The sequence below is a fragment of the Oryctolagus cuniculus genome, chromosome 19 (assembly GCF_964237555.1).
Source record: "Oryctolagus cuniculus chromosome 19, mOryCun1.1, whole genome shotgun sequence".
Lineage (NCBI taxonomy): Eukaryota > Metazoa > Chordata > Mammalia > Lagomorpha > Leporidae > Oryctolagus > Oryctolagus cuniculus.
Genome location: NC_091450.1, coordinates 39,297,063 through 39,324,274, shown reverse-complemented (window position 1 = coordinate 39,324,274; position 27,212 = coordinate 39,297,063). Strand labels below are relative to the sequence as shown.

Here is a 27,212-nt window from a genome sequence, read left to right as displayed (position 1 = left end):
CAGCCGGCCATGATGGCAGCCTCAGCTTAGCACTTGCTGCTCCGATGTTGGCGCAGCGCCCACGCAGCTTGCAGCGTGTGCGGAGGGCGCCCGTCTCACGCGTCTCAGGTCTGAAGCGTTGGTCGTGATGTCTCCTTTCTCACTGCGGCTGCGGGTCCTTCATCAGCCCAGCCGGAAGCTGCTGTCGGTGTCACCGATCCCTGCTCTCGCTCTCTGCTTCCGTCCTCTCTCCTACTTCCTGGAAACTTAGCTCGCTGACTCGTAGCCGCCTTCTCCTTCCTCACAGAGATGTGCCGGCCTTTAACCTCCCTCTTCGCTCTGTGAGGCTTGAGTCTCATAGATTCTGACAGGTTGTTGAGTCTCCATTTCAGATGCCAGATATTTTCTAATTTCTCTTGTGGTTTCTCCGGTGACCGGGTGATCACGTGGAAGAGTGGTATTTACTTCCCAAACATCTGGGGGAAGTTAGCTGGCTTTCTTGTTGTGACTGATCTCTCGTTGAGCTGGGGCTGGGGTTCAGACATGCTCAGTGATTTGGGGTTGAAGATGGAAGTGCCCCGCAGATCGCGCGTGTCCTGGCTTTGCTGAGCTCGGGGTTGTGCAAACACCACGTCTCTGTGCCGTGCCGTGTCCAGATCTCTTTCTCCTCTGGGTTTTTGTCCAGGTTTCCCCAGAGCTGAGTGACAGGCATTTAAAGTCTCCAGCTCTGGGGGCTGATTAATCCTCCATCTGTGACGCCGGCATCCTTTACGGGCGCCGGGTCGGGTCCCGGCTGCTCCACTTCCGATCCAGCTCCCTGCTGTGGCCTGGGAAAGCAGCGGAGGACGGGCCAAGTGCTTGGGTCCCTGCACCCACATGGGAGACCTGGGAGAACTCCTGGCGGCCATCGTGGCCATCTGGGGGAGCGACCCAGTGGATGGACGGTCTCTCTGTGTCTCCCTTTCTCTCTGTAGCTGTGACATTCAAGTAAATAAATCTTTCAAAACAAAACAAACAGAAAAGAAACTTCAGCAGTGATGGCACAATTCCAGTTTCTCTTTTTGACGGCTGCTGCCAGCGCTGGCTTCCGGTGTTGAAGCTCCGAGGGCACACGCACGCAGGCCATTGCTGCTTTCCTCCTGAAGGAGCCTTTAGTGGTCGGGAGGCTCCCCTTCCCCTTCCTGGTAGTCCACCTTGTCTCCGGTCCGTTTCACGTGGTGTTGAACGATCACTCCAACCTTCTTACACTCGCCGTCTCCACGTTAGATCTCTATCCATCCGTGCATCTTTGTCTTCATATTTAAAGTGAGTCTCTTGTAGACCACATAGCATCAGGTCGGCTGCCTTTTTTTTTTTTTTTTTTTTTTTTTTTAAGTTTTAGGGGCCGGCGTTGTGTGGCGATTAAACCGCCTACAGCTCTGACTCCCATACGGGTGCTGGTTCAAGTCCCAGCTGCTCTACTTCACTCAGATTGCCAGCCAATGCGCCTGGGAAGGCAGTGGAACATGGCCCAACTGCATGGGCCCCTGCACCCGTGTGGGAGACCTGGAGGAAGCTCCTGGCTCCTGGCTTTGGCTTGGCCCAGCCCCAACCCCAGCCGTTGCGGCCGTTTGGGGAGTGATGATATAGATGAAGATCTGTCTCTCCTCTCTCTCTCTGACTCTGCCTTTCAAATAAATAAAACACATCTTTTGATGTGAAAGGCAGAGAGACGGAGATCTTCCATCTGCTAGTTCATTCCTAGTTGTGTCTTTTTAAACCTTCTTTCGGGAATTTTCTGTCCCTTCATTGGCGCGTTTATTGACATTTGATGTAATTTTCGGAATGGTTGAGTTGGAATCTACCCCCTTAAAAATCAGTTTTGTTAAGATTTAATTTATGTCATAAAATGTAGTCCTGGGGTAGTGCTGTGATGCCATCTGCGGCACCGACATCCCCTGTGGGCGCCAGTTCAAGTCCTGGCTGCTCCATTTCCACCCAGCTCCCTGCTAATGGCCTGGGAAAGCAGCGGAAGACGGCCAAGGGCTTGGGCCCCGCAGCCACATGGGAGACCTGATGAAACCTCCTGGCTTCCAGCTTTGGCCTGGCTCAGCCCCAGCTGTTCTGGCCATCTGGGGAGTGAACCAGCAGATGGAAGTCACCCCTCCTTCTCTCCCTCTCTCCCTCCCTCCCTCTCTCCCTCCCTCCCTCTCTCCCTCCCTCTCTCCCACCCTCCCACCTTCCCTCCCTCCCTCTCTCTCTCTGTCTCTTTTCTCTGCATGTAGCTCTGACTTTCAAATAAGTAAATACATCTTTACAATGCATGTGTGTATCTATATGCCTTCGAGCCACAGTTCCGTGAGGCTGGCGGAGCGCGTCCACTCACACCCCTCTCTGCAGAGAGAGATCTGCTTGCCCAGTGTGTCCTGATTCCCGGCCCGCACAGCCCCGCTCGTCCCGTCCCTGGGTGCGCGGGTGCTGACGAGCCGCGCAGATGGAGCCCCGTGCCAGGAGGCCCCGCGTCTGGCTTCTCTCACCTGGCGTGCTGGGTCCAGAGCTCGCCCACGCCACGCCGGGTCTCGGCGCTTCCTTTCTTTTTATGGCCGAGAAGCACCCGTTCTGCAGCTGTGCCAGGTGCCATTTATCAGCGGTCGGTGGATGTTTTCATTTGCTTCCTTTCTTAGGCGTTTATGGGTAACGCTCCTGCGGCTCTGTGCGGAGCTTTCTGTGAGGGGGAAGAGTTTCGGTCTTCCTGGGTGTGTGCCCAGCAGTGGGGTGCTGACCTCGTGTGGCCTTTGGAGGGGTCGCCCCAGGCGGCTGCCCCAGGCGCCGTTCCCCCACGTCTCACCAGCTCCCCTGTCTCCTTTCGGTGTGAAGAGGCATCTGGGGCATCTCATTGATTTATTTTTAATGATTTGTTTATTTGAGGGGCCGGTGCCATGGTGCAGTAGGTTAATCCTCCGCCTGCGGTGCCGGCATCTCTTATGGGTGCTGGTTCTAGTCCTGGCTGCTCCTCTTCCAATCTAGCTCTCTGTTGTGGCCCGGGAAGGCAGTGGAGGATGGCCCAAGTGCTTGGGCCCTGCACCCGCATGGGAGACCAGGAGAAGCACCTGGCTCCTGGCTTCAGATCAGCATAGCTCTGGCCATTGCAGCCATTTGGGGAGTGAACCAACGGAAGGAACACCTCTCTCTCTCCCTCTCACTGTCTGTAACTCTACCTTTCAAATAATAAAATCTTAAAAAATTAAAAAAAAAAAAAGATTTATTTATTTGAAAGACAGACTTAGAGAAGGAGAGACAGAGACAAAGAGAGAATCTTTCATCTGCTGGTTCACTTCTCACATGGCCACAGCAGCTAGGGCTACGCCAGGCTGAAGCCAGGAGCCAGGAGCTGCTTCTGAGTCTCCCACGTGGGTGCAGGGGCCCAAGCACTTGCCAGCGTCTGCTGCTTCCCCAGGCCACAGTGGGAGCTGGATTGGGAGAGGAGCAGCCGGAGCACCCAGCGTCGCCTGTATGGGATGCTGGCACCGCAGACTGGCGTAGCCTGCTATGCCACGGTGCTGGCCCCTGCTCCACTTCTGATCCCACTCCCTGCTAATGCACCCGGGAAGGCAGCAGAGGACGGCCCAAGTGCCTGCGTCCCAGCCACCATGTGGGAGACCTGGATGGAGCTCCTGGCTCCTGGTTTTGGCCAGACTTAGATGTTGCTAGCCATTTGGGGAGTGAGTCAGCAGATGGAAGATCTGTTCATCCCTCCCTCTCTATTGCTCTGCCTTTCAAATAAATAAATGAATCTTTAAATAACAAAAACCAAAACCCATAACCCCGGAGCCGGCACTGTGGTTTAGCAGGTAAGCCTCTGTTTGTGGTGCCGGCATCCCATTTGGGTGCCAGTTTGAGTCCTAGCTGCTCCACTTCTGATCCAGCTCTCTGCTGTGGCCTGGGAAAGCAGTGGAAGATGGCCCAGGTGCTTGGGCCCCTGCACCCGCGTGGGAGACTGGAAGAAGCTCCTGGCTCCTTCAGTTTGGCCTAGCTCTAGCCATTGTAGCAATTTTGGGAGTGAACCAGCCCATGGAAGACTTCTCTGTCTCTCCCTGTCTCTAACTCTGTCTCTCAAATAAGTAAGTCTTTAAAAAGAAAAGATATCATCATATTTTAAAAAAGAAGTGAAGCAGCCAGGATTGACCCTGGCCCTGATGTGGGGTACCCCGCTGTGTCACATGAGATCTCCCAGCTTCCCAGGTCTGCGTCGCCCTCCCGTCCCCCTGTGTGACTCATGTTGTGTGTAATGCACCCCTCTACACGCTACCAACCCCGCAAGGCAGTGTTGTCAGTTTTAACACTTCCATGGTTGGTAAATAAACTTTAAAAAAAGAGAGGGGGGCCAGCGCCGTGGCTCACTTGGTTAATTCTCTGCCTTCGGCGCCAGCATCCCATATGGGCTCTGGGTTCTAGTCCCGGTCGGGGCGCCAGATTCTGTCCTGGTAGCTTCTCTTCCAGGCCAGCTCTCTGCTGTGGCCTGGGAGTGCAGTGGAGGATGGCCCAGGTCCTTGGGCCCTGCACCCCATGGGAGACCAGGAGGAAGCGCCAATAATAGCGGCCATTTGGAGGGTGAATCAATGGAAGGAAGACCTTTCTCTCTCTCTCCCTCTCCCTCTCTCTCTCTCTCTCTCTCTCATTCTACCTGTCAAATAAATTTAAAAAAAAAGAGGGGGTGAACATTTGCTGCAGCAGGTGACGAGGTCTCTCGGGACACCTGCGTTGCGCTGTGGAGTTCCTGGGTTCGAGTCCCGCCTCTGCTCCTGACCGCAGCTGCTTGCCCGTGCACACCCTGGGAGGCAGTGGTGATGGTCCAGGTCCCTGCCACCCACGTAGGGGACCTGGATTCAGCTCCGGGTCTTGATTCCAGCCTCGCCCAGTCCTAACTGTTGGGACCATCTGGGAAATGATCCGCTAGATGGGAGAGTTCTCTGTGTCTCCTGCCTTTCAGATAAACACACACTTTAGCAAGAGAATGGATGGAAAGCTCATCTTTGCGTTTATTCGGATGTTTGCCTCTGCTGTTGCTTCTCGTTCCAGCTTGAGGGTGTCCGGCAGCATCGCCCCGTTGCAGATCTGTTGGTGTTCTTTTATTTGGAAATATTTCTCCACCCTCACTCTTCTCTGAGGATTTATTTTCTTATTTGAAAAGCAAAAAGACAGGGAGATCTCCCATCCACCTGTTCACTCCCAAATGGCCAGAGCTGGACTGGGCCGAAGCCAGGAGCCTGGAACTCCATCCGGGTCTCCCACGGACTTGGGCCATCTTCTCCTGCTTTCCCAGGCGCATTAGCGGGGACCTGGCTTGGGAGGGGAGCAGCTGGGACGCCGGCGCCGCAGTTGGGGGCTCACCCTCCGCACCGTGCCACGGGCCCCTGCACCATGGTTCTCCAGCGGTGTTCCCCTTGGGTGAGGACTTGGGCTTGGCACTCGCTTCTCCCCACAGTTCAGAGCCGTGTGCTCTCTGCTGCGCTCCGTCTGTGATGAGCGGAGGCCGTCTGTCCAGACGTCCTGTAGCGGTGGGCGGAGCGAGTGTTGTGGCTCTGGTGGGCTCGTCGTGGTCTTCACCGGCGGCGTTCCTCTTCATGGGCTTCTTGGTTTGTCCTGCCTGGCGCTCACCTCCCCCTTTGTGTCTGCACACTTCCGGCATCAACCTGGAGAATGTTCCAGCCTCAGATGTTTCCCGCCCTTGTTCCTTCTGACAGCTCTCAGGCACGCCTTCCTTATCCTCCCTCTCCCCTCTCCCCTCTCCCCTCTCCCCTCTCCCTTCTCCCCTCTCCCCTCTCCTTCTCATATTTATTTGTAAGGCAAAGTGACAAGGGGTGAGGGGGAGAGAGAGCACGCTTCCATCTCCTGGTTCACTCCCCAAATGCCTGCAACACCCAGGGCTGGGCCAGGCTGGAGCCAGGAGCCAGGAACTCCGTCCCTGAGTGGCAGGGGCCCAAGCACGAGAGCCATCACTTCCCAGGTGCACGCTGGGAGGAAGCTGTGTCAGAAGCAAAGGCGGGACTCGATCCCAGGCACCGTGATACGAGGGGCGGGCGTCCAGCCCGGCGGGCAGGGGCAGCAGCTTCACCCACTGCGCCACACACCAACTCTCCCTTCCTCTCTTCATCCCTTCAGCTCTGAGGTCTCTCCAAGGATTTCTTGTTATTTATTTATTTTATTTTTTTATTAGTTAAAAGCCAGAGTTAATGAGAGAGGAGAGACAGAGAGATCTTCCATCCGCTGGTTATGCCCCAGATGACCACAGCAGTAGGGACTGGGCCTGGCTGGAGCCAGGAGCTGCTTCTGGGTCTCCCACATGGGTACAGGGGCCCGGGCACTCGGGCCATCCCGTGCTGCTCTCCCAGGCCGTTAGCAGGGAGCTGGGTCGGATGCGGAGCAGCCGGGGCTTGAGCTGGCTCCCGTAGGGGACCCGGCGCTGCAGGGGGCGGCTCTGTGTCCTTGCTCGTCTTCCTCATTCTCTGCGTGCATTGACCCCAGCGCTGGTTCTGCCTCGGCGTTAGCAGCTGCCCTTCTGAAGCCTCGTCTGCCTGGGCCAGCCTCGGCTGTGTTGTCGGGGTCGGGTCCAGCCGGTGTGTTTTCTGTCCAGAACGCGGTGTGTTTCCTCGGTCCTTTGGCTGCCAGGAGCCCTGGGGCATGCCTGGAGGCTGCGCGCACCCAGCCCCTTGCATCCTCTCTCTGCCTTGGACTACTTCCTGCCAGGGCTCGGGCCCCCAGAGTCTGTTTCTAGGTGGCTGCCCTGGTTGTGTCGAGATCGGTTTCTGCTGTCACTGGGGCTGCTCCGGGCCTGCTCTGCGCGGGATGGCTAGGCAGCAGGGGGTCTCTCGTGGCAGCGTCTGCTGTTTCAAGGCTTCCCTTCCCTGGTTCTTTGCCACGCGTGTCCCACCCTTGCTGTCCTGCGTGTGACAAGACTGGCCAGCTGCAGGGTGGCTGGTGCGGGGACGGGACCCGGTCCTGGTCCTCGCACCTCGAGCCCAGCCTTCTCTGCATACTGCCCGTCCACCCCGCATCTGCCGTGTGCGTGTGCGTGTGCGGGCGATGACGCGCGCCCAGGGTTCCGGGGGGCTGTCGGCTGTCCTTGGGTGCCCCCACTCCGCCCCGGACCCCTCCAGCCTGCGTTTTTCAGTGCAGCAGGAGGTCTGTTAGGGAAGGGTCTCTCGCCGGGATCGTTGGTGCTGCCGCTGACTCCTTCCCGCCGGGTTTCCTGCCGGCCCCTGCTGCGGCAGCTGCCTCTGGCAGGGCGGTGGGGCTGGGCCTCCCTCAGCAGCCCTCCTGGCCAGCAGGCCTGGGGGGGCCCTGGCCTCTCGGCTCGCGCACTGGGAGAGCCCATGGCAGGACCAAGCTCTGGTCTTTCTGCACAGGGCATTGCCGGGGTCGTGAGGACGTCCGGGCCCTGCCCAGGAGGGGTGCCCTCAGCCCCTCGCTCACATACTCCCCCTGGGCCCCAGCCAGCCGTGGGCCGGCCTCGAGCCGTGCGGGGTTGGAGAACTTACCCACTGCTTCCAGGGGCGGGCAGGGGAGGTGCCTCGGCAGTGTGGCCCTGTGAGGACAGAGTCCGGGCCCAGGAGCGCTGCCCGACAGGTGACGGGGCTCATCACAGGGCTCAGCGATTTTCCAAGTGAGGTAGGGGAGAGCTGTGGACTGGAGGGCAGTGGGCTCTGGGTGAGAGCGGTGGGTACAGTGGGCAGTGGGCACTGGGTGAGAGTGGTGGGTACAGTGGGCCGTGGATACTGGGTCAGAGCAGTGGGTACAGTGGGCAGTGGATACTGGGTGAGACTGGTGGGTACTGTGGGCTGTGGGTACTGGGTGAGACTGGTGGGTACAGTGGGCAGTGGGTACTGGGTGAGACTGGTGGGTACTGTGGGCCGTGGGTACTGGGTCAGCAGTGGGAACAGTGGGCAGTGGGTACTGGGTGAGACTGGTGGGTACTGTGGGCTGTGGGTACTGGGTGAGACTGGTGGGTACAGTGGGCAGTGGGTACTGGGTGAGACTGGTGGGTACTGTGGGCCGTGGGTACTGGGTCAGCGGTGGGAACAGTGGGCAGTGGGTACTGGGTGAGACTGGTGGGTACTGTGGGCTGTGGGTACTGGATCAGAGTGGTGGGTACTGGGGAGAGCAGTGGGTACTGGGTGAGAGTGGTGGGTACTGGTTGAGAGCAGTGGGTACAGTGGGCAGTGTGCACTGGGTGAGGGCAGTGGGCACTGTGGGCAGTGGGTACTGGGTGAGGGCAGTGGGTACTGTGGGCAGTGGGCACTGTGGGCAGTGGGTACTGGGTGAGGGCAGTGGGTACTGTGGGCAGTGGGCACTGGGTGAGGGCAGTGGGCACTGTGGGCAGTGGGTACTGGGTGAGGGCAGTGGGTACTGTGGGCAGTGGGCACTGGGTGAGGGCAGTGGGTACTGGGTGAGGGCAGTGGGTACTGTGGGCAGTGGGCACTGTGGGCAGTGGGTACTGGGTGATGGCAGTGGGTACTCTGGGCAGTGGGTACTGGGTGAGGGCAGTGGGTACTGTGGGCAGTGGGTACTGGGTGAGGGCAGTGGGCACTGGGCAGTGGGCACTGTGGGCAGTGGGTACTGGGTGATGGCAGTGGGTATTCTGGGCAGTGGGTACTAGGTGAGGTCAGTGGACACTCTGGGCAGTGGGTACTGGGTGAGGTTAGTGGGTACTGTGGGCAGTGGGTACTGGGTGAGGGCAGTGGGTACTGGGTGAGGGCAGTGGGTACTGTGGGCAGTGGGCACTGTGGGCAGTGGGTACTGGGTGAGGGCAGTGGGTACTGTGGGCAGTGGGTACTGGGTGAGGACAGTGGGTACTGTGGGCAGTGGGTACTGTGGGCAGTGGGTACTGGGTGAGGGCAGTGGGTACTGTGGGCAGTGGGTACTGGGTGAGGGCAGTGGGCACTGTGGGCAGTGGGTACTGGGTGAGGGCAGTGGGTACTGTGGGCAGTGGGTACTGGGTGAGGGCAGTGGGTACTGTGGGCAGTGGGTACTGGGTGAGGGCAGTGGGTACTGTGGGCAGTGGGTACTGGGTGAGGGCAGTGGGTACTGTGGGCAGTAGGTACTGGGTGTGGGCAGTGGGCACTGTGGGCAGTGGGTACTGGGTGAGGGCAGTGGGTACTGGGTGAGGGCAGTGGGTACTGTGGGCAGTGGGTACTGGGTGAGGGCAGTGGGCACTGTGGGCAGTGGGTACTGGGTGAGGGCAGTGGGCACTGTGGGCAGTGGGTACTGGGTGAGGGCAGTGGGTACTGTGGGCAGTGGGTACTGGGTGAGGGCAGTGGGCACTGTGGGCAGTGGGCACTGTGGGCAGTGGGCACTGGGTGAGGGCAGTGGGTACTGTGGGCAGTGGGTACTGGGTGTGGGCAGTGGGCACTGTGGGCAGTGGGTACTATGGGCAGTGGGCACTGTGGGCAGTGGGTACTGTGGGCAGTGGGCACTGTGGGCAGTGGGTACTGGGTGTGGGCAGTGGGCACTGTGGGCAGTGGGTACTGGGTGTGGGCAGTGGGCACTGTGGGCAGTGGGTACTGGGTGTGGGCAGTGGGCACTGTGGGCAGTGGGTACTGGGTGTGGGCAGTGGGCACTGTGGGCAGTGGGTACTGGGTGTGGGCAGTGGGTACTGGGTGTGGGCAGTGGGCACTGTGGGCAGTGGGCACTGTGGGCAGTGGGGGAGGTGGTTCTGCTGTCTGCGCGTGTCCAGGTAGCCCAGGTGCAGGATCCGAGACCCAGGGCGAGGGGCGCGTCCCTGGGCTGTGGAAAGGATCCTGAGTGGCCTGGGTGCGGGAGGACGGGCTGGGCCCGGGGCTGATTGGGCTCTGGTGTGGCCCTGCCTGCAGAGGGGCTCGGGCCAGGTGGTGGCAGGGCCTCCCTGCTCTGAGACGCAGCATCGGGAGGGGGAGGGGGGCCCCGAGGCTGGGGATTTTCGGTGGGCTTCCCCCGCCTCATCAGAGGCTGGGCCCCACCCGGCTCACCTGCCCTGGCCTCTGGGATTTCCACGGACCACACGGGAGACGCTGGGAGGGCCCAGGTGGGCCGGGACCTCCGCATGACAGCTGGTGCTCTGGGCAGCCGGAGGTGGGGGCAGGAAAGGCCGAGCCGGTCCTCCTCCATCCCTGGGCCACTGGGTGAGGGCAGTGGGTACTGTGGGCAGTGGGTACTGTGGGCAGTGGGTACTCCTGGAAGCCACGAGAGGCGCCCACACAGGCAGCCAGGCTGCTGGGGAGGAACGGGCCTGTGGCCTTGCTGCTGGTGGCCGGTGGGGCGGGTTGGAGCGGAGGCCGCGGGGAGCCTGCGCACGAGCCCCTCCCCCTCCTGTCGCAGGGACGGAGTTTGAGTACACGGACTCCGAGAGCGAGGTCAAGGTGCGCAAGCAGTCACCTGCCGGGCTGCTGCGGCCCAAGAAGGGGCTGGGGGAGCCGGGGCCCGCCCTGGCCGTGCCCACGCCCAGCGCCCGGGGGCCCGGCCCCGCCAGCCCAGACAAGGCCAAGCTGGTGGCAGAGAAGAGCCGCAAGGCCAGGAAGCTGCGGGGCCCCAAGGAGCACGGTTTCGAGGCAGGACCCGAGGCCAGCGACGACGACCTGTGGGCGCGGCGCCGCAGCGAGCGCATCTTCCTGCATGACGCCTCGGCCGCCACCCCCGTGCCCGCCAGCGCCACGCCGGCCGCCAAGCCCAGCCGCTGCGGCAAGAGCGGCCCGCTGAGCCCACGCAAGGACACCGGCCGCGCCAAGGACAGGAAGGACCCCAGGAAGGTAGGGTCGGCACAAGTGTGCATGCAGGCTGCGGGTGGGGCCCCTGGGTGCGCCCAGCCTGGGAAGCCCCTGACTCCAGCCCCGTGAGCCTCTGGGGAGCCGTGCCTTCCTAGTCGCAGCCCCCGCCCCGCGGCAGAACTCCGGGAACACCTGTGCTCTCAGAGCCCCTGGTCCTTGTCCAGCGCATGCCACCGTCTGAAGCCATGAGACTGTGGGTCTGTCGCTGGCAGAAGCCCTGGCCTGAAGGGGCTTTGACTTCTTCACGAGACCGGAGGTCCCTTCCCCCACCGCCAGTTCGCAGATTCCCTGAGCTGTCCCCTTGGACTAGGGAAACTTGGTCAGCAGGAGTTCTGACCATTAGTCCTGTTGCCCTTTTTGCACTGGCTGCTGGGAAGCTGGTGGCCAGTCGGTCCCCACCTGTGTGCTGAGTCCAGGTTGACAGCGACTTTCTGGTGGTGTCTGACTCCAGCGTCTCTGCCCCGAGTCCCCGGTGGAGGCCGAGCCCTCAAGTAGCCGTGCTGAGGCGGCGTGAGGAAGGGACTGTAGTGGGATGGCGTCCACGGGCACCTGGGCGTGTGCTCCCCTCTTACCTCCCACGGCTCAGCCGTCTCCTGGTCCTCAGGGCCTGGGGGAAAGGTGCCGGCACGGTCCAGGAATCCCGCGCCGGGCCGGACGTGTTCTGGCACTTTCCCAGGTGGCCCCATGTGAGGGAGGTATGTTCCAGTCCAGGTAGCTGGTGGTCTGCCCCCTGCCCCTGTGGTCCCTGCCACGGATGCCTGAAACCACAGGCAGCTCCGAGCCCCTCTCTAAGCACGGTGACGCCAGGAGTGTGGTCTGGTCACGCAGATGCCGCTCAGCCTCTGGGGCCGGGGGTGGGGGGGGTAGGCAGCGTGGTGTGCGGGGCAGCGGTGACCCAGTGCCAGGTGAGGCGGCGCAGGTGGTGAGAGAGGGCGCACGGCTTAGAACCAATGAACGCCTCACCTCTGCGATTTTCCGGTGAATGTTTGCGGACTGCGGTGACACGAGTAACTGGACACCGTGGCGAGAGGAGCCCTGTGTTTAATTTCCTGAGCTGGCGTAGACCCACGTGAGGTAGCTTCCCCCTGCTTCACTTTCCCATGGGCCACCCCTGCCGGTGAGCACCAGAGCCCAGCCTTGAGTGTGGGTTCTCGCACCCTGGGCTGTAACCACGGGGCCACGCTGCTCTCTGGTGCCCTCTGCTGGAGCCCCTGGCTCCCCCCCACCCCGGTGTGCAAGCAGCCAGGGCTGTTGGGGGACAGGATCAGAGGCTCACTCAGTCTCGGGTTTTTCATAAATTGTTTCACTCTGAAAGGCACACAGACACACACACACACTCCATCCACGGCGCTCACTGGCCTCCTGCGCAGGGAGCTGGAGTGGGGAGCGGAGCTGGGACTTGAATGCGTGCCGTCTGGTATGGGATGTGGGCATCCCAAGTGGCACCTTACCTGCCGGGCCCAGGGCCTGCCCAGGGCCGGTGTTTGACAGCGTGATGAGACGGACCAACAGGTTCATCGTCGGCCACCGTAGAAATCACTCCGTGGACTGCACAACAACTTTTTTGAGATGTTTTTATTTTGGCTATTTTTTTTAAAAAAAGATTTATTTATTTATTTGCAAAGCAGAGGGACAGAGAGACAAAGATCTTCCATTTGCTGCTTCAGCCCCCACATGGCCGTGACGGCCAGGACTGAGCCAGGAGCTTCTTCCTGGTCTCCCACGTGGGGAGAGGGGCCCAAGCACTTGGGCTGTTGTCCGCTGCTCTCCCCGGCGCGTTAGCAGGATCTGGAGCAGAAGCCGAGCAGCCCCTGTTACGGATGCCTGTGTCAGGGGTGGTGGTGTAGTCTTACGTCCTGTGCGTTTGTGCCTGCCTCAGGGGTTTCATTTCTTACTCTGTGCCCACGTTCAGACGGCGGGAGCATTGGCGCAGCTGGCCATCCCTGGGGGGTGTCCTTCCTTGCCGTCCTCTGCGCTGGCTGCAGACGGGCTGATGATGGTATTTTGCCATTGTCATTATCGAAGCCACAGACGTCCCTGGGGTGGGGCCTCTCTCACACTGGGAGTTAGTTTTTTTTTCTTTTTTTTTTAATAAAGGGGAGGGACTCCCAGAAATGGGTGTTGTAGTTAAAGGGGAAATGATCAGCTCCCAGTTCTGTGTGGAAGATGCTTTGGGAGGTAACGTGGAAGGCACAGAGAAGGAAGGAGAGGAGAACCCGGGAGGAGACAGCTTTGTGGCTGCCGCCCTGGCCCGCCCCTGCCCTGCGAAGGAGGGCACACAGGCTCCAGGGCCGCCCTGTCTGCCGGCGTCAGACGCAGGAGAGGCTCCGTGGTCTCTGCTCCACGGCGGGGGTGAGGCTGTGCCCCTTAGCCCTACACGTTGCCGTGTGATGTGGGTGCCGTGGCCATCCTGTCTTGGAGGCACCCGTGCCCACTGCTGGCTTTTCCTGTGAGCTCGTGGCCCACCTGCCCAGTCCCAAGCCTTATGTCTCTGACACGTCGCTTAACAAGGCACCGAGTTAGCTGCTGCCCGCCCCCAGACCCGTGACCTGGATTTTACCGGCTTTACACGCCAAGTGCACTGAACGGGACCTCAGCGGCCGGGAAGTGTGGGTGCTCCCGTTTGTCTGACAGGTTTCTAGTGCAAGGCTGTGGCTGTCTTTAAAAGACTGGAGCCAGTTTCCCTTCCGTGTGGGCGGTGCCCCTCAGGTGTGGGGGGGGTGCTGCCCTCCCCGCCAGGCAGGCCGCAGGACCCCGGCTGTTCTGGAAGCAACTTAGGCAGGAAGTGGGTTTAAGCGCCCGGGCCTGGAGAGGTGGTCGGGAGGGCCGCTTCGGCGTGCGGCATCCCTGGTGGGTCTGCTGCGGGGGGCAGTGAGCCGAGCCAGGGCTCCCTCTGCCTGGGGCACACCCCACAGCTGCCACAAAACAGAAGCCGAGCTGCCTCCGTGTGCCCCAGACACGCTGGGGAGAGAAGCTGCCAAGCAGAACTCGGGCTGAACTGCCAGGATGTGTCCGCGTGTTCCGTGAGCTCGCGGGAAGTCCTGGCGTGCTCCCTGCGCGGGCAGCCGGTGCCCTGTTCCGTGAGCTCGTGGGAAGTCCTGGGCGCTCCCTGCGCGGGCAGCCGGTGCCCTGTTCCGTGAGCTCGCAGGAAGTCCTGGGGCGCTCCCTGCATGGGCAGCCAGTGCCTTCAGGGCAGCGTCCGCTTCGGTGGGGGGGACGGCAGCTCCCTTCCAGCAGTCATGTAACGATCGGGACCCAGGGCAGGAGGAGCGGACCTGTGTCCTGGCTCAGGGCGACCCATGTGGGGCCGTCTAGCGCTGGCACGGGGGTGAGGGGCTGGGGCGGATGGGGTGGGGTCCGCCCCTCCTGATGGCTGCCTTCTGCCGCTTCCCCCTGCAGAAGAAGAAAGGGAAGGAGGCCGGCTCGGGAGCTACCGTCCAGCCGCCCCGCGCCCCTGCGCTGCCCCCTGAGGCCAGGGCCCCTCACACCAGCTCCCTGGCCACCGCCAAGAGGAGCAAGGCCAAGGCCAAAGGAAAGGAGGTGAAGAAGGAGGTGAGGCTGCCCAGGCCCTGCTCCCTGGTGGGCGGGGGGGGGGGGGCCCTGGCTTCAAGTCCCCCGCCCCCCGTGGCCCCTGTCTGTGCTTCTGAGCCTGGATGGGGTCACAGCTCCTAACTGCAGCAGCAGTCCCCACAGACGTGGGCCCTGTCCCCAGGAGGCGCCACCTGGACCACTGCCCAGAGGCCCGGTGTGGCGGCCAGCCCCAGGAGGGTCTCCACACTGCCCTCAGTTGAGAAGAGGGCATGTCGGCAGTCACTGCCCAGGCTGGTTTTCTCCAGCCCTTTGCCCACGCTGGGAGTGCTACCTCGGTCTCCCTAAGGAGAGAGCCGAGCTGTCTGTCGTGGTACTGGCTGTAGGGAGAGTGCTGAGTATGGAGTACCGTGCCAAGTACACACAGGCCTCTGGGGTGGACCCCGCCGGGACCCCCACTGTGCCATGGCCCCGGGACTCCGGAGAGGTCCTCTGTGCCCCGACCTCAGCTGCGGGTGTCCTGCTCTGTTCTCAGAACCGGGGCAAGGGGGGCGCCGTGAGCAAGCTGATGGAGAGCATGGCGGCCGAGGAGGACTTCGAGCCCAACCAGGACTCGAGTTTCTCCGAGGATGAGCACCTGCCGCGGGCCGGGGCTGTGGAGCGGCCGCTGACTCCCGGTGAGCAGCACAGCCCTGTGTGCCGGTGGGGGGGGCTGTGCCAGGGTCTCCTGGGGAAGCCGAAGGCATTGGCTGAGCCGGCGCGGGGGGGTGGGGGCAGGGAGGGGCACATGCAAAGGCCCTGAGGCGGCCAGGAGCGCAGGAGCTGCCGCGGGCGGAAAGGAGGCCAGCTGAGCTGTGGCCTGGGGACGAGGCCAGGCCCCGTGTGAGCCCTGGGAGGCTGTCCACAGAGAGCCACGTGGTCAGGTTGGTTTTGAAACAGCTGCTGCTGCTTCCTAGGGATCAGAGAGGGCCCCACTGTCGCCTCCCAGGCAGAGCTGGTAGTGGCCTGCGGCCGCCATGCTACCAGTAGGTGGGAGAGGCGGGAGGTTTGGATGTGTTAGGGCCGGAGAGTGATTGTGATGGCGGGGTGTCAGCGTGGGTGTGGCGAGGAGGGGTGAAGACTGGTGCTGGGGGGAGCTGTCCCGAGACCCAGGTCCCGCAGGGAGCGGGGAGATCGCACAGCGGGGTTAGGTAGCTGCAGTTCTGGTGGGTGGCTCACGTCCAGTGGGCACTGGGGCCAGGGGTCTGCAGCTCTGGGGAGTTTTGGGAGGGTGGAGTGGACACAGCAAGTGCAGGTGCTGGGCCCTCCCTGAGGGTGCGTGGGGCCGCTGGTGCAGCGTTGCCACCAGCCGTGCGGCCACATGTGGTCCTCAGGCCTGTGGGGCGCAGTGGCTGTCCCGAGCCCCGACCATGCAGAGCTGTGGGACTCAGCCACTGGGCCCGCCCCACCGTCTTCCTGCGATGCTGCGGGCTTGGGAGGGGACGTGGGAGCCAGGGCCCCTGCGGTCCTTCCGCCGTTACTGCATGCGGGGTGGCACGGCCAGGCCCTCTGCCCACGCACGAGCCTACCTTGGAGAGGGCCCTTGGCCCCCCCGAGCCCTGGGGTCCTAGTTGGGGTGGCGGTGACAGGGAAGGAAACACGGTACTGTGGGGTGGGGGTGGCCGTGAGGTTGGCTGCGTTTCGTTCTCCATAGCCCAGGTGGGAAGCGGGGGGCTGGACGCCAGGGCCAGCGATGGCGTCCTGAGCGTGGGGTGGCAGTGGGTGACCCGGGGCTTCCTGCTCTGGCTCAAGGCTGTGCAGGCCACCGCCCCAGGGTTCCCAGCCACCTGGGGCTGGTGCAGGCACACACGCACACGCATGGCAGGGGTGGCCCACAGGCCTGGGGGGAGGCAGGGTCTCCCAGAGGCCCGGCTGCAGCCCCGCCTCACTGCTCCCTCCTGCAGCCCCGCGCTCCTGCGTCATCGACAAGGACGAGCTGAGGGACGGCCTGCGCGTGCTGATCCCCATGGACGACAAGCTGCTGTACGCCGGGCACGTGCAGACGCTGCACTCGCCGGACATGTGAGCAGGCCGGGCCGGGCTGCGTCTCCACTCCCCGTCCCCGCCCTGAGCACAGGGGGCTCGCCAGACCAGAGGGAGTGTGCATGGCCTCTTGGGGTCTGGTGGACCGGCCTGGTGGGGCTCTTAGTGACGAGGAAACTGAGGTAGAAGAAGGCAGAACCCGCCTTCCCGTCCTGGTGCTGCATCCTAGCTGTCTGGGAGGCCAAGCTGGCCGGGGCAGGGCAGGGCTGGCTGGGGCAGGGCGGGGCGGGCCCCTCTCTGCAGGTCTCCGGCCTCCGCCCGCTCACTCGGCCTCTGTCCTGGCCTTGCAGATACCGTGTGGTGGTGGAGGGTGAGCGTGGGAACCGGCCCCACATCTACTGCCTGGAGCAGCTGCTGCAGGAGGCGGTGAGTGGGGAAGGTGGGCGGGACCCTGGGCGGGAGGCGCCAAAGACTGTGGCCCCAGCTTTGCTAGGCCACTGCCTGGTGCTCAACCCCACCCCCTCTCAGATCAACGACGTGAGGCCGGCCTCCACGCGCTTCCTGCCGCAGGGGACCAGGATCGCAGCCTACTGGAGCCAGCAGTACCGCTGCCTCTACCCGGGCACCGTGGTCCGAGGTGAGCGGCTGCCCCCCCAGGCCTCCGTGCCCCTCCCTGCGGTTTCACTGCCTCACCCAAACCCAGGTGGAACTGAGCGCAGTGTGAAGACGCCCGTAGCTCCTGACTGAAAACTCTGGGGCCTTTCGGCACGGCTTGGTCCAGGTGCTCGCCAGCCCTCTCACAGGACTGTCACCCCTGCTGCTGTCACGCCGGCTCTGTGGGGAGCACAGGGCACCATCTTAGCCAGCCTGTCAGCAGAGAGTGTCCTGCTCCCCGCTTTCCCACACAAGTTCTGGGGTGACCAGACTTGGGTCCCGTGGTTTCTGGTGGGCCCGTTGGACGGACCTGGGCCACCTTGTCTGTAACGTGACGCAGTGAGGCCGGCGTCCTTCCACACGGGGCTGACGGAGGTGGGGAAGGGGCTCCTCCAGGACGTCGGGGGGCCCCTGGCACACGAAACAACGGGTGCCCCAGAAGCGTGTGTGGGTGTGGGGCTCAGGCAGGTGCAGCCGCGGCTCTGCCTTTGCTGTGGGGAGAGCTGTGTCCCCCGGGGATGGCTGCCGCCGCCATGGAGGGCGCTGCCATGGGGTGAGCTAGGCACAGCGAGTAGGTTTAGTGCCGGCGTCTGGGGGGGCAGGGGTGCACGCCGTAGCACAGTGGAAACGTAGGAGAGCCTGGGCAGGACCACGAGGAGATCTGGCTGTGGGGAGCCCGGATGTCCTGTTAGGGCAAACCCCAAGTGCCAGCCCTTCCGGGTCTTTCCCCTAGCCCGTCAGACTCCCTGCAGCCTGTGTCTGGGGACATAGGCGTGGGGGCCGGCCTTCGGGAGAGGGGCTAGCTGTCACCATGCACACCTGAGAGGTCGCCTGTGCCCAGCATCCTTCAGCGTAGAGCTGGGCAGAGCTCCCCACTCAGGCCTGTCCCCCACCCCTCGGCCCCTCCACTGTTGGGGTCCCCGGTACCCTGCCAGGATGGGGCTGTCTCATGAACCCAGCTCCCGACAAGGAGTCAGGACTGAAGTTGGCACCTGCGAGGCAGGGCTGCCCAGCTGCTGCATGGCTCCCAGGCCCACTGGCATTCCCCCCACCCACACCTGTACGTGGGCCCCTTCCTGCCTCCCGTTGCCCAGAGGTGTGGCCCCACGGACCTGTCTGTCCCGCTCCAGGGCTGCTGGACCTGGAGGACGACGGGGACCTGATCACCGTGGAGTTCGACGACGGAGACACGGGAAGGATCCCCCTCTCACACATCCGCCTCCTGCCTCCTGACTACAAGATCCAGTGTGAGTGACGGGTGCTGCCTGCCACTCCTGTGCCCCAGCCGGGGCCGCCCCTGAGGCCTGTGCCTGCTCTCTGCACCCTGGCCCTGGGCTCTGTTTGCCATTTGCACTGTTGGGACCCACAGTGGGCGTAAGAAACCGTGGCCGGGGACTCCCAGACGGGGGCCTGAAGCGGGACTCTCACAGCTGTCAGGAGGCTGGCCCCAGACCAGGAGCCCAACGAGAACCGTTCCTGCCCAGGCCCATGCGGCTGGTGCTGCCTCCCCTGGGCGCTGTAGTGACGCTGGGGCTCGGAGACCCTGACGACTCCCCCAGGCCCCTGTGCTAAGAGGCAGAAGCAGGACGTGGCCCTGGCACTGCCCGACTTCTCAGGGTTCCTCAGTGCTGCATAAGAGTCAGCAGACCTTGGTTCAGCCCCAAACATGGCCACTCCTGCGCCCCTTGACGGGGGACCCTTCCAAAAACTCAAAGACAAGGACCAGGCCTGAGCCCGTCTGCTCTGCCCCGCAGGTGCTGAGCCATCCCCGGCCCTCCTGGTGCCCAGTGCCAAGCGCCGCAGCCGGAAGACCAGCAAAGACACCGGGGGAGGCAAAGAGGGGGGCCCAGCAGGGGCCGAAGAGTCGGGATCCAGGGCCCGAGGGCGTGGGCGGAAGCCCAGTGCCAAGGCCAAGGGTGGTAGGTTGGCCTGGGCCTGACGGGGGCGCTCAGGCAGGGGCGGCTTGGGGTCTGTGCACAAGGTCACACCCATCTCCCATGGGTGGGAGGTGCTACCGTCCGAGAACAGCTCCCGTGGGGCCAGCACGGCTGGGAGGACTTGTTAGTGAGGCCCCTTCCTGACCCCGAGGGGTCTGCCCATCCCTGGTCTCCATGTGTCCTCTTCTCTCTCTCCCAGACAGGGCTGCTGTCCTGGAGGAAGGGGGCTCCACGGATGAGGTCCCCAGTGCCCCCCTGTCCCTGGAGCCGATCAGCACCCCAAGTTCCAAGAAGAGCCCCCCGGAGCCTGTGGACAAGCGGGCCAAAGCCCCCAAGTCCCGCCCAGCGCCTCCCCAGCCCAGCCCTGCACCACCCGCCTTCGCCAGCTGCCCAGCTCCCGAGCCGTTCGGGGAGCTGCCAGCCCCCGCCACGGGCCTGGCCGCAGCACCCCTGCCTTCCGTGCCCATCACCATGCCCGCCACCCGCCCCAAGCCTAAGAAGGCGCGAGCCGCCGAGGAGCCGGGCACCAAGGGCCCACGGAGGCCGGGCGAGGAGGCGGAACTGCTCGTCAAACTGGACCACGAGGGGGTCACGTCCCCCAAAAGCAAGAAGGCCAAAGAGGCGCTGCTGCTCCGGGAAGACCCGGGGGCCGGGGGCTGGCAGGAGCCCAAGGGCCTGCTGGGCCTGGGCAGCTACGCCCCGGCAGCCGGCAGCAGTGAGCCCAAGACAGCCTGGCCCCAGGCCCTGGACGGAGACCTCGCGCAGGAGCCGGCGTCGGGGCTGGTGCTGGAGGACTCGGGAGACCCCAAGAGCCCCGACAAGGCGCAGGCCGAGCAGGACGGGGCCGAGGAGTCGGAGAGCAGCGGCGGCAGCAGCAGCAGCAGCAGCGGCAGCAGCAGCAGCAGCAGCAGCGGCTCCGAGACCGAGGGCGAAGAGGAAGGCGACAAGAGCAGGGAGGAAGGCCGGGGCGCCGGCGGCCGCGACTGCAGCGCCTCCAGCTCCCGGGCCTCGTCTCCTGCCTCCTCCTCGTCCTCCTCCTCGTCCTCGTCCTCCTCCTCCTCGTCCTCCTCTTCCTCGTCCTCCTCCTCCTCGTCCTCGTCCTCCTCCTCCTCGTCCTCCTCTTCCTCGTCCTCCTCCTCGTCCTCCTCCTCCTCCTCGTCCTCCTCCTCCTCGTCCTCGTCCTCCTCCTCGTCCACCACAGACGAGGACTCCTCTTGCAGCTCGGACGACGAGGCCGCCCCTGCCGCGGCAGCCGGCCCCTCTGCCCAGCCGGCCCTCCCCACCAAGGCACCCAAGCAGGCAGGCAAGGCGCGCTCCTCGGCCCACTCCCCAGGCAAGAAGGCGCCCGCGGCGCCGGCCCCAGCCCCTCCGGCCCAGCCCTCACAGCCTCTGAAGCCCAAGGCCCAGGCTGGGGCGGGCACCAAGAACCGCCCCAAAAAGAGAGAGGGCGTCCACCTGCCCACCACCAAGGAACTGGCCAAGCGGCAGCGCCTGCCGTCTGTGGAGAACCGGCCCAAGATCGCTGCCTTCTTGCCGGCCCGGCAGCTCTGGAAGTGGTTCGGCAAGCCCACCCAGGTACCCTGGCTTACGGCAGGGGGCGGGGCCTCCCTCCCCTCCGCCCTCCCAGCAGCTCCTGGGCATGGTTAGCTGTGGGGCAGCCATGCCCCACTTCCTAGATGGGACCACTGTTAAGAGGCCAATGTGACCGCAGAGCCCACGGATTACCACAAGGTGCCAGGGCCCAGCAGGGGGCTCCGGCCCGCGTGGACGGTCCTCAGAGGTGTCAGGGCCCACGTGAACGGTCCTCAGAGGTGTCAGTGCCCACATGGATGGTCCACAGAGGTGTCAGGGCCCAGCAGGGGGCTCCGGGCTGCGTGGACGGTCCTCAGAGGTGCCAGGGCCCAGCAGGGGGCTCCGGCCCGCGTGGACGGTCCTCAGAGGTGCCAGGGCCCAGCAGGGGGCTCCGGCCCGCGTGGACGGACCTCAGAGGTGTCAGGGCCCAGCAGGGGGCTCTGGGCCGCGTGGACGGTCCTCAGAGGTGCCAGCCAGACAGCTGCTTCTCCTTGCCGTCGCGGTGCCCAGCCACTGGCTCCACAGGCCGCGCACCCGGAGCCCTGAGCCAGCACGGTGGTGGTCCAGCAGCAAGGGCCTCTTGCCCTCTGGCACAGAGGTTCCAAGTTCAGTCTCCTTGCTGTGGCTGAGACCAGCTGCCCACCCTGGGCTGCTCGCTGCGGCTGGAAAGAGAGCTCTGTGTGCGGGAACTGGGTCCCACATGCACCCCAATATCAGGGAGTGGGGGAGCCCCCTCAGGCCAGCCTGTGGCCGTGTGCTGTCTGCACGTGTGTGCACACATGAGCACGTGTGTGTGCCCTCACACGTGTGCTGTTGTGAGCACACATGCATAGGTGCATAGGTATGCATAGGTATGATGTGCACAGCAGGCTCCCGCAGGATACATTGGCACACACGTGTGCACACACGTGCATCCTTCTCCATGGGGACCTCAGCCCTCGTGGTCCCCTGCCCATCGCGCACCCCAGGGCGGGGCTTGGCAGGCGTCCTGTGGGCAGGAGTGCCGCCGCGTCTTGTCCTCCCGCACAGCGGGTCGGGAGACCCTGGCCGCATCCGCGCTTCAAGGCCCAGCTGCCCAGGCAGGCTGAGGTGCTCAGGGGTCGGCAGTGACGGGCTCGGGGTGTCTCTTCAGAGCTCAGAGCCTCTGGCTCGTGCGTCCTCCGCTCAGGCCTTCCAGTAAATGGGTCCTGGACTCAGCCCTGACCGGTCACAGTGGCCAGCAGTAGATCAGCAGCCAGACCCTGCACCGTGCCTGCTGCAGGGTGGGATCAGCCCCTGGGCCCCACTGGAGCAGTGGCTGGAGGCAAGGAAGGCGGGACGGCTGCCCAGGGACTGCACGCATGTACACAGGCACACACTGGTCCTCATGCACACATGTACACACGTCCTCATGCACACACACATGTACACACTGGTCCTCATGCACACACATGCACACACTGGTCCTCATGCAGGCACACACATGTACACACTGGTCCTCATGCAGGCACACACATGTACACACTGGTCCTCATGCAGGCACACATGTACACACTGGTCCTCATGCACACACATGTACACACTGGTCCTCATGCACACATGCACACACTGGTCCTCATGCACACACATGTACACACTGGTCCTCATGCACACACATGTACACACTGGTCCTCATGCACACACATGTACACACTGGTCCTCGTGCACACACATGTACACACTGGTCCTCATGCACACACATGTACACACTGGTCCTCATGCACACACATGTACACACTGGTCCTCGTGCACACACATGTACACACTGGTCCTCGTGCACACACATGTACACACTGGTCCTCGTGCACACACATGCACACACTGGTCCTCGTGCACACACATGTACACACTGGTCCTCGTGCACACACATGCACACACTGGTCCTCGTGCACACACATGTACACACTGGTCCTCGTGCACACACATGTACACACTGGTCCTCGTGCACACACATGCACACACTGGTCCTCATGCACACACATGCACACACTGGTCCTCGTGCACACACATGCACACACTGGTCCTCATGCACACATGCACACACTGGTCCTCATGCACACACATGTACACACTGGTCCTCATGCACACACATGTACACACTGGTCCTCATGCACACAGGCACACACTGGTCCTCATGCACACACATGTACACACTGGTCCTCATGCACACACATGCACACACTGGTCCTCATGCACACACATGCACACACTGGTCCTCATGCACACACACAGGTACACACTGGTCCTCATGCAGGCACACATGTACACACTGGTCCTCATGCACACACATGTACACACTGGTCCTCGTGCACACACATGTACACACTGGTCCTCGTGCACACACATGTACACACTGGTCCTCATGCACACACATGTACACACTGGTCCTCGTGCACACACATGTACACACTGGTCCTCGTGCACACACATGTACACACTGGTCCTCGTGCACACACATGTACACACTGGTCCTCGTGCACACACATGTACACACTGGTCCTCATGCACACACATGCACACACTGGTCCTCGTGCACACACATGCACACACTGGTCCTCGTGCACACACATGCACACACTGGTCCTCGTGCACACACATGCACACACTGGTCCTCGTGCACACACATGTACACACTGGTCCTCATGCACACATGCACACACTGGTCCTCATGCACACATGTACACACTGGTCCTCATGCACACACACATGTACACACTGGTCCTCATGCACACACACATGTACACACTGGTCCTCATGCACACATGCACACACTGGTCCTCATGCACACATGCACACACTGGTCCTCATGCACACACATGTACACACTGGTCCTCATGCACACACATGTACACACTGGTCCTCATGCACACAGGCACACACTGGTCCTCATGCACACACATGCACACACTGGTCCTCATGCACACACATGCACACACTGGTCCTCATGCACACACACAGGTACACACTGGTCCTCATGCAGGCACACATGTACACACTGGTCCTCATGCACACACATGTACACACTGGTCCTCATGCACACACATGTACACACTGGTCCTCATGCACACATGCACACACTGGTCCTCATGCACACATGTACACACTGGTCCTCATGCACACACATACACACACTGGTCCTCATGCAGGGGCACACAGACACACAGGCATGCACACACTGGTTCTCACACAGGCATATGCACATGTGTGCACACGGACCCATGTCCCTTGGCTCTCAACATGCACACACGCCGGGCACCCACATGCATGAACACACATGCACACACTGGTCCTCATGCAGGGGCACACATGTACACACTGGTCCTCATGCACACACATGTACACACTGGTCCTCATGCAGGCACATAGACATACACAGGCATGCACACACCGGTTCTCACACTGGCATATGCACATGTGTGCACACGGACCCGTATCCCTTGACTCTTAACGTGCACACACGCGGGGCACCCGCATGCACGAGCACACGGGCGCACCAGGATCAGGAACACGACTCAGCCTGGCAGCCGGTGTGGGTTTGGGTGTGGGAATTGCTTTGCCCCAGAGCCCCTGCAGGGCGAGGTGCGCCTGCCCCAGTGGGCGCCCAGTGCTGCTTGGGCCCTTGGGGTCTCGCCCCCACGCCCCTGCTGCTGTCCTCGGGAGCCCACGCGGGGGAGTCGGTTCCAGCGACTCGGCATCTGGGCGGGACTGCGGGGAGGGGCGGGGCGGGGCGGCCTGTGCTTCGCAGCCCACCCCCACCCCGTGGACCTGGGAAGGAGGGGCTGCAGCCCCCAGGCCCCGCGAGGCAAAGCGCCGGCGGGGTTCGGGGCGGGCCGGGCGGGCCGGTGACGCGTGCGTGTCCCGCAGCGGCGCGGCATGAAGGGCAAGGCGCGGAAGCTCTTCTACAAGGCCATCGTGCGAGGCAAGGAGATGATCCGCATCGGCGACTGCGCCGTCTTCCTGTCGGCCGGCCGCCCCAACCTGCCCTACATCGGCCGCATCCAGAGCATGTGGGAGTCGTGGGGCAACAACATGGTGGTGCGGGTCAAGTGGTTCTACCACCCCGAGGAGACCAGCCCCGGCCGGCAGCTGCACCAGGGCCAGGTGAGCCGGCGGGGCGGGGCGGAGACCCGGTGAGCGGCCCGCAGCTGCCCCAGGACCGGGGGGCGGGCGGGGGCGGAGACCCGATGAGCCGGGGTGGGTGGGTGGGAGGGGTGGGGGTGGGCGGAGACCTGGTGAGCCGGCCCGCAGCTGCCCCAGGACCAAGGGGCGGGGCGGGGGTGGAGACCAAGTGAGCGGGGGTGGGGGTGGGGGGGCGGAGACGAGGTGAGCCGGCCCGCAGCTGCCCCAGGACCGGGGGCGGGCGGGGGCGGAGACCAAGTGAGGGGGGGCGGAGACCAGGTGTGCCAGCCTGCAGCTGCCCCAGGACCGGGGGCGGGGCGGGGGCGGGGCGGGGGCGGAGACCAAGTGAGCGGGGTGTGGAGACGAGGTGAGCCGCCCCGCAGCTGCCCCAGGACCAAGGTGTGGGGCGGGGGCGGAGACCAAGTGAGCCGGGAGGGGTAGGGGCGGAGACTAGGTGAGCCGGGCGGCAGCGGCGCCAGGACCAGGTGAGCCGGCTGGGCGGGGTGTGTCCAGGGCGGGGGTGGAGACCAGCCCTGGCCGGCAGCGGCGCCAGGACCAGGTGAGCCGGTGGGGCGGCCGACCCACCGGCCAACGCCTGTCCGTCCCCGCAGCACTGGGACCAGAAGTCCGGCCGCAGCCTCCCCGCAGCCCTGCGGGCCTCCAGCCAGAGAAAGGACTTCATGGAGGTAGGAGCGCGGCGGGGGCCCCTGCACAGCCCCGCGTGTCCCGGGCCCTCTCTGCGTCGCGCCCCCGCGCCCTTGGCCCTGCCCAGCCTCTGGTCGGGAAGCGGGGACTCGCGGCCCTGGCCGCCCTCACGCGCCCGCCGTGCCCGCAGCGCGCGCTGTACCAGTCGTCGCACGTAGACGAGAACGACGTGCAGACCGTGTCCCACAAGTGCCTGGTGGTGGGCCTGGAGCAGTACGAGCAGATGGTGAAGACGAAGAAGTACCAGGACAGCGAGGGCCTGTACTACCTGGCCGGCACCTACGAGCCCACCACGGGCATGATCTTCTCCACGGACGGCGTGCCCGTGCTCTGCTGAGCGCCCGGGAGGCCCCGGGGGAGGGCACGGGCCCTGGAGCCGCAGGGGAGGGGGCTTCCCAGGAACCAATCTGAGGCTCGCTTAGGTTCCGGAGCCACCGAGACCTCCCACCACGGGCTGGGGGCGCCTGCGCCAGCCAGCTTCGGGGACCTGCCCCAGGCACGTGCCCTGGGCACCTGCCAGGGGCGCCAGCCAGCTCCGTAGACCTCCGGGCACCTGCCGGGGGCGCATGCGCCAGCCAGCTCCGTGAACCTCGGGGCACCTGCCGGGGGCGCATGCGCCAGCCAGCTCCGTGGACCTTTGGGGACCTGCTCCAGGCACCTGCCGGGGGCGCCCGTGTCAGCCAGCTCTGGAGACCTCCGGGGACCTGCCCTGGGCACCTGCCGGGGGCACCCGCGCCAGCCAGCTCCGTGAACCTCGGGGCACCTGCCAGGGGCGCCAGCGCTAGCCAGCTCCGTGGACCTCCGGGGACCGGCCCCGGGCACCTGCCGGGGGCGCCCGCACCGGCCAGCTCCGTGGACCTCCGGGGACCGGTTCCAGGCACCTGCCGGGGGTGCCCGCGCCGGCCAGCTCCGTGGGCTCGGGGCACCGGCCAGTTCCAGGGACCTGCCCCGGGCACCTGCCAGGGGCTGCCTGCCCCTCGGCGTAGGGCCCCGGGACGGCAGGACCCAGATGTGCGGGCCCGGCGCCAGGTGGAGAGGGGCCCCCAGCGCGGGGCCCAGACCCTCACACTACAGAAACCCCCAATGGTGCTGACGCCCGCCCCGCCCCGCCCTGCCGGGAGGCGGCCCCTCCCCCTGTACAGTTTTTCTCTCCCGTGAGACTCGTCCGCCCCTGTATCATACGCCTTTAAATGGAGTCAACTTTTTAATTATATATATAAAGATAAATATATATAAATATATATAAATATAAACTTTTTAAAACTGTGAAAAAATAGCTATGGAATTATAAAAAAAAAGCAGCAGCCCAACAGCGAACACATTCTGACGTGCAGAATATTATTTTTTATTTCCTGTTAGATTGTGAGTGTCTAGCACCCGGCGCCTGCCCCGTCCTGTACCCGACCCCAGGCTGGCGCAGGAGGAGGCAGGGACCCGAGCACTTACGGCCCGCGCCTTCCCGGGCGGCGGCGGCCTCGCCAGACAATCTTGGAAGGAAAAGCCAGACTAAGGTGTTGTGTTTTTTTTTGTTTTGTTTTGTTTTTGGGTGGGGGGTGGGGTGGGGAAATTATTGTTTTTCCTTTTTTAAGTTTCTTTTTGGCATTTTGTTTGTTGGCAAATTCTGTGTGATCTTTTTCATAAAAAAAAAAAAAAAAAAGAAAAAGATTTAATTGGAAAAATACCGGTGGTTGGAGTGCTCTGTTCCGGGGCTGGGGCTGGGGGCCTATGGGGGGAGTGGGGGGGCTTCTGGGAGCTCGCGGCGGCTGCAGGCAGGGCGCGCGTTTTTCCTTCCACGCTAAGGTGCAGACCCCCGGGGGTCCCCGCCACCCCCACGGGAGGGCACTGGGGAGAGAAGGAGCGGGCGGAGGCCCTGGTCTTGCAGCTGCGGCGGGTGCGGGGA

General features: G+C 63.5%; 1 protein-coding gene across 4 annotated transcripts in view; it reads left to right on the top strand.

Annotated features, from left to right (window-relative positions):
* Positions 1–26,991, top strand: part of TNRC18 (trinucleotide repeat containing 18) — an 83,146-nt gene extending 56,155 nt beyond the window's left edge. For all 4 annotated transcript variants that reach the window (XM_070064332.1, XM_070064330.1, XM_070064331.1 and 1 more), the window contains 12 exons: positions 10,312–10,739; positions 14,157–14,309; positions 14,821–14,962; positions 16,229–16,346; positions 16,658–16,733; positions 16,836–16,944; positions 18,092–18,208; positions 18,716–18,880; positions 19,098–20,473; positions 24,353–24,589; positions 25,219–25,293; positions 25,443–26,991. In XM_070064332.1, the coding sequence (XP_069920433.1) occupies positions 10,312–10,739; positions 14,157–14,309; positions 14,821–14,962; positions 16,229–16,346; positions 16,658–16,733; positions 16,836–16,944; positions 18,092–18,208; positions 18,716–18,880; positions 19,098–20,473; positions 24,353–24,589; positions 25,219–25,293; positions 25,443–25,649 (3,203 nt within the window). In that variant the 3' untranslated portion in view covers positions 25,650–26,991. The remainder of the gene's footprint in view (positions 1–10,311; positions 10,740–14,156; positions 14,310–14,820; positions 14,963–16,228; positions 16,347–16,657; positions 16,734–16,835; positions 16,945–18,091; positions 18,209–18,715; positions 18,881–19,097; positions 20,474–24,352; positions 24,590–25,218; positions 25,294–25,442) is intronic.
* Positions 26,992–27,212: the final 221 nt, after the last annotated feature.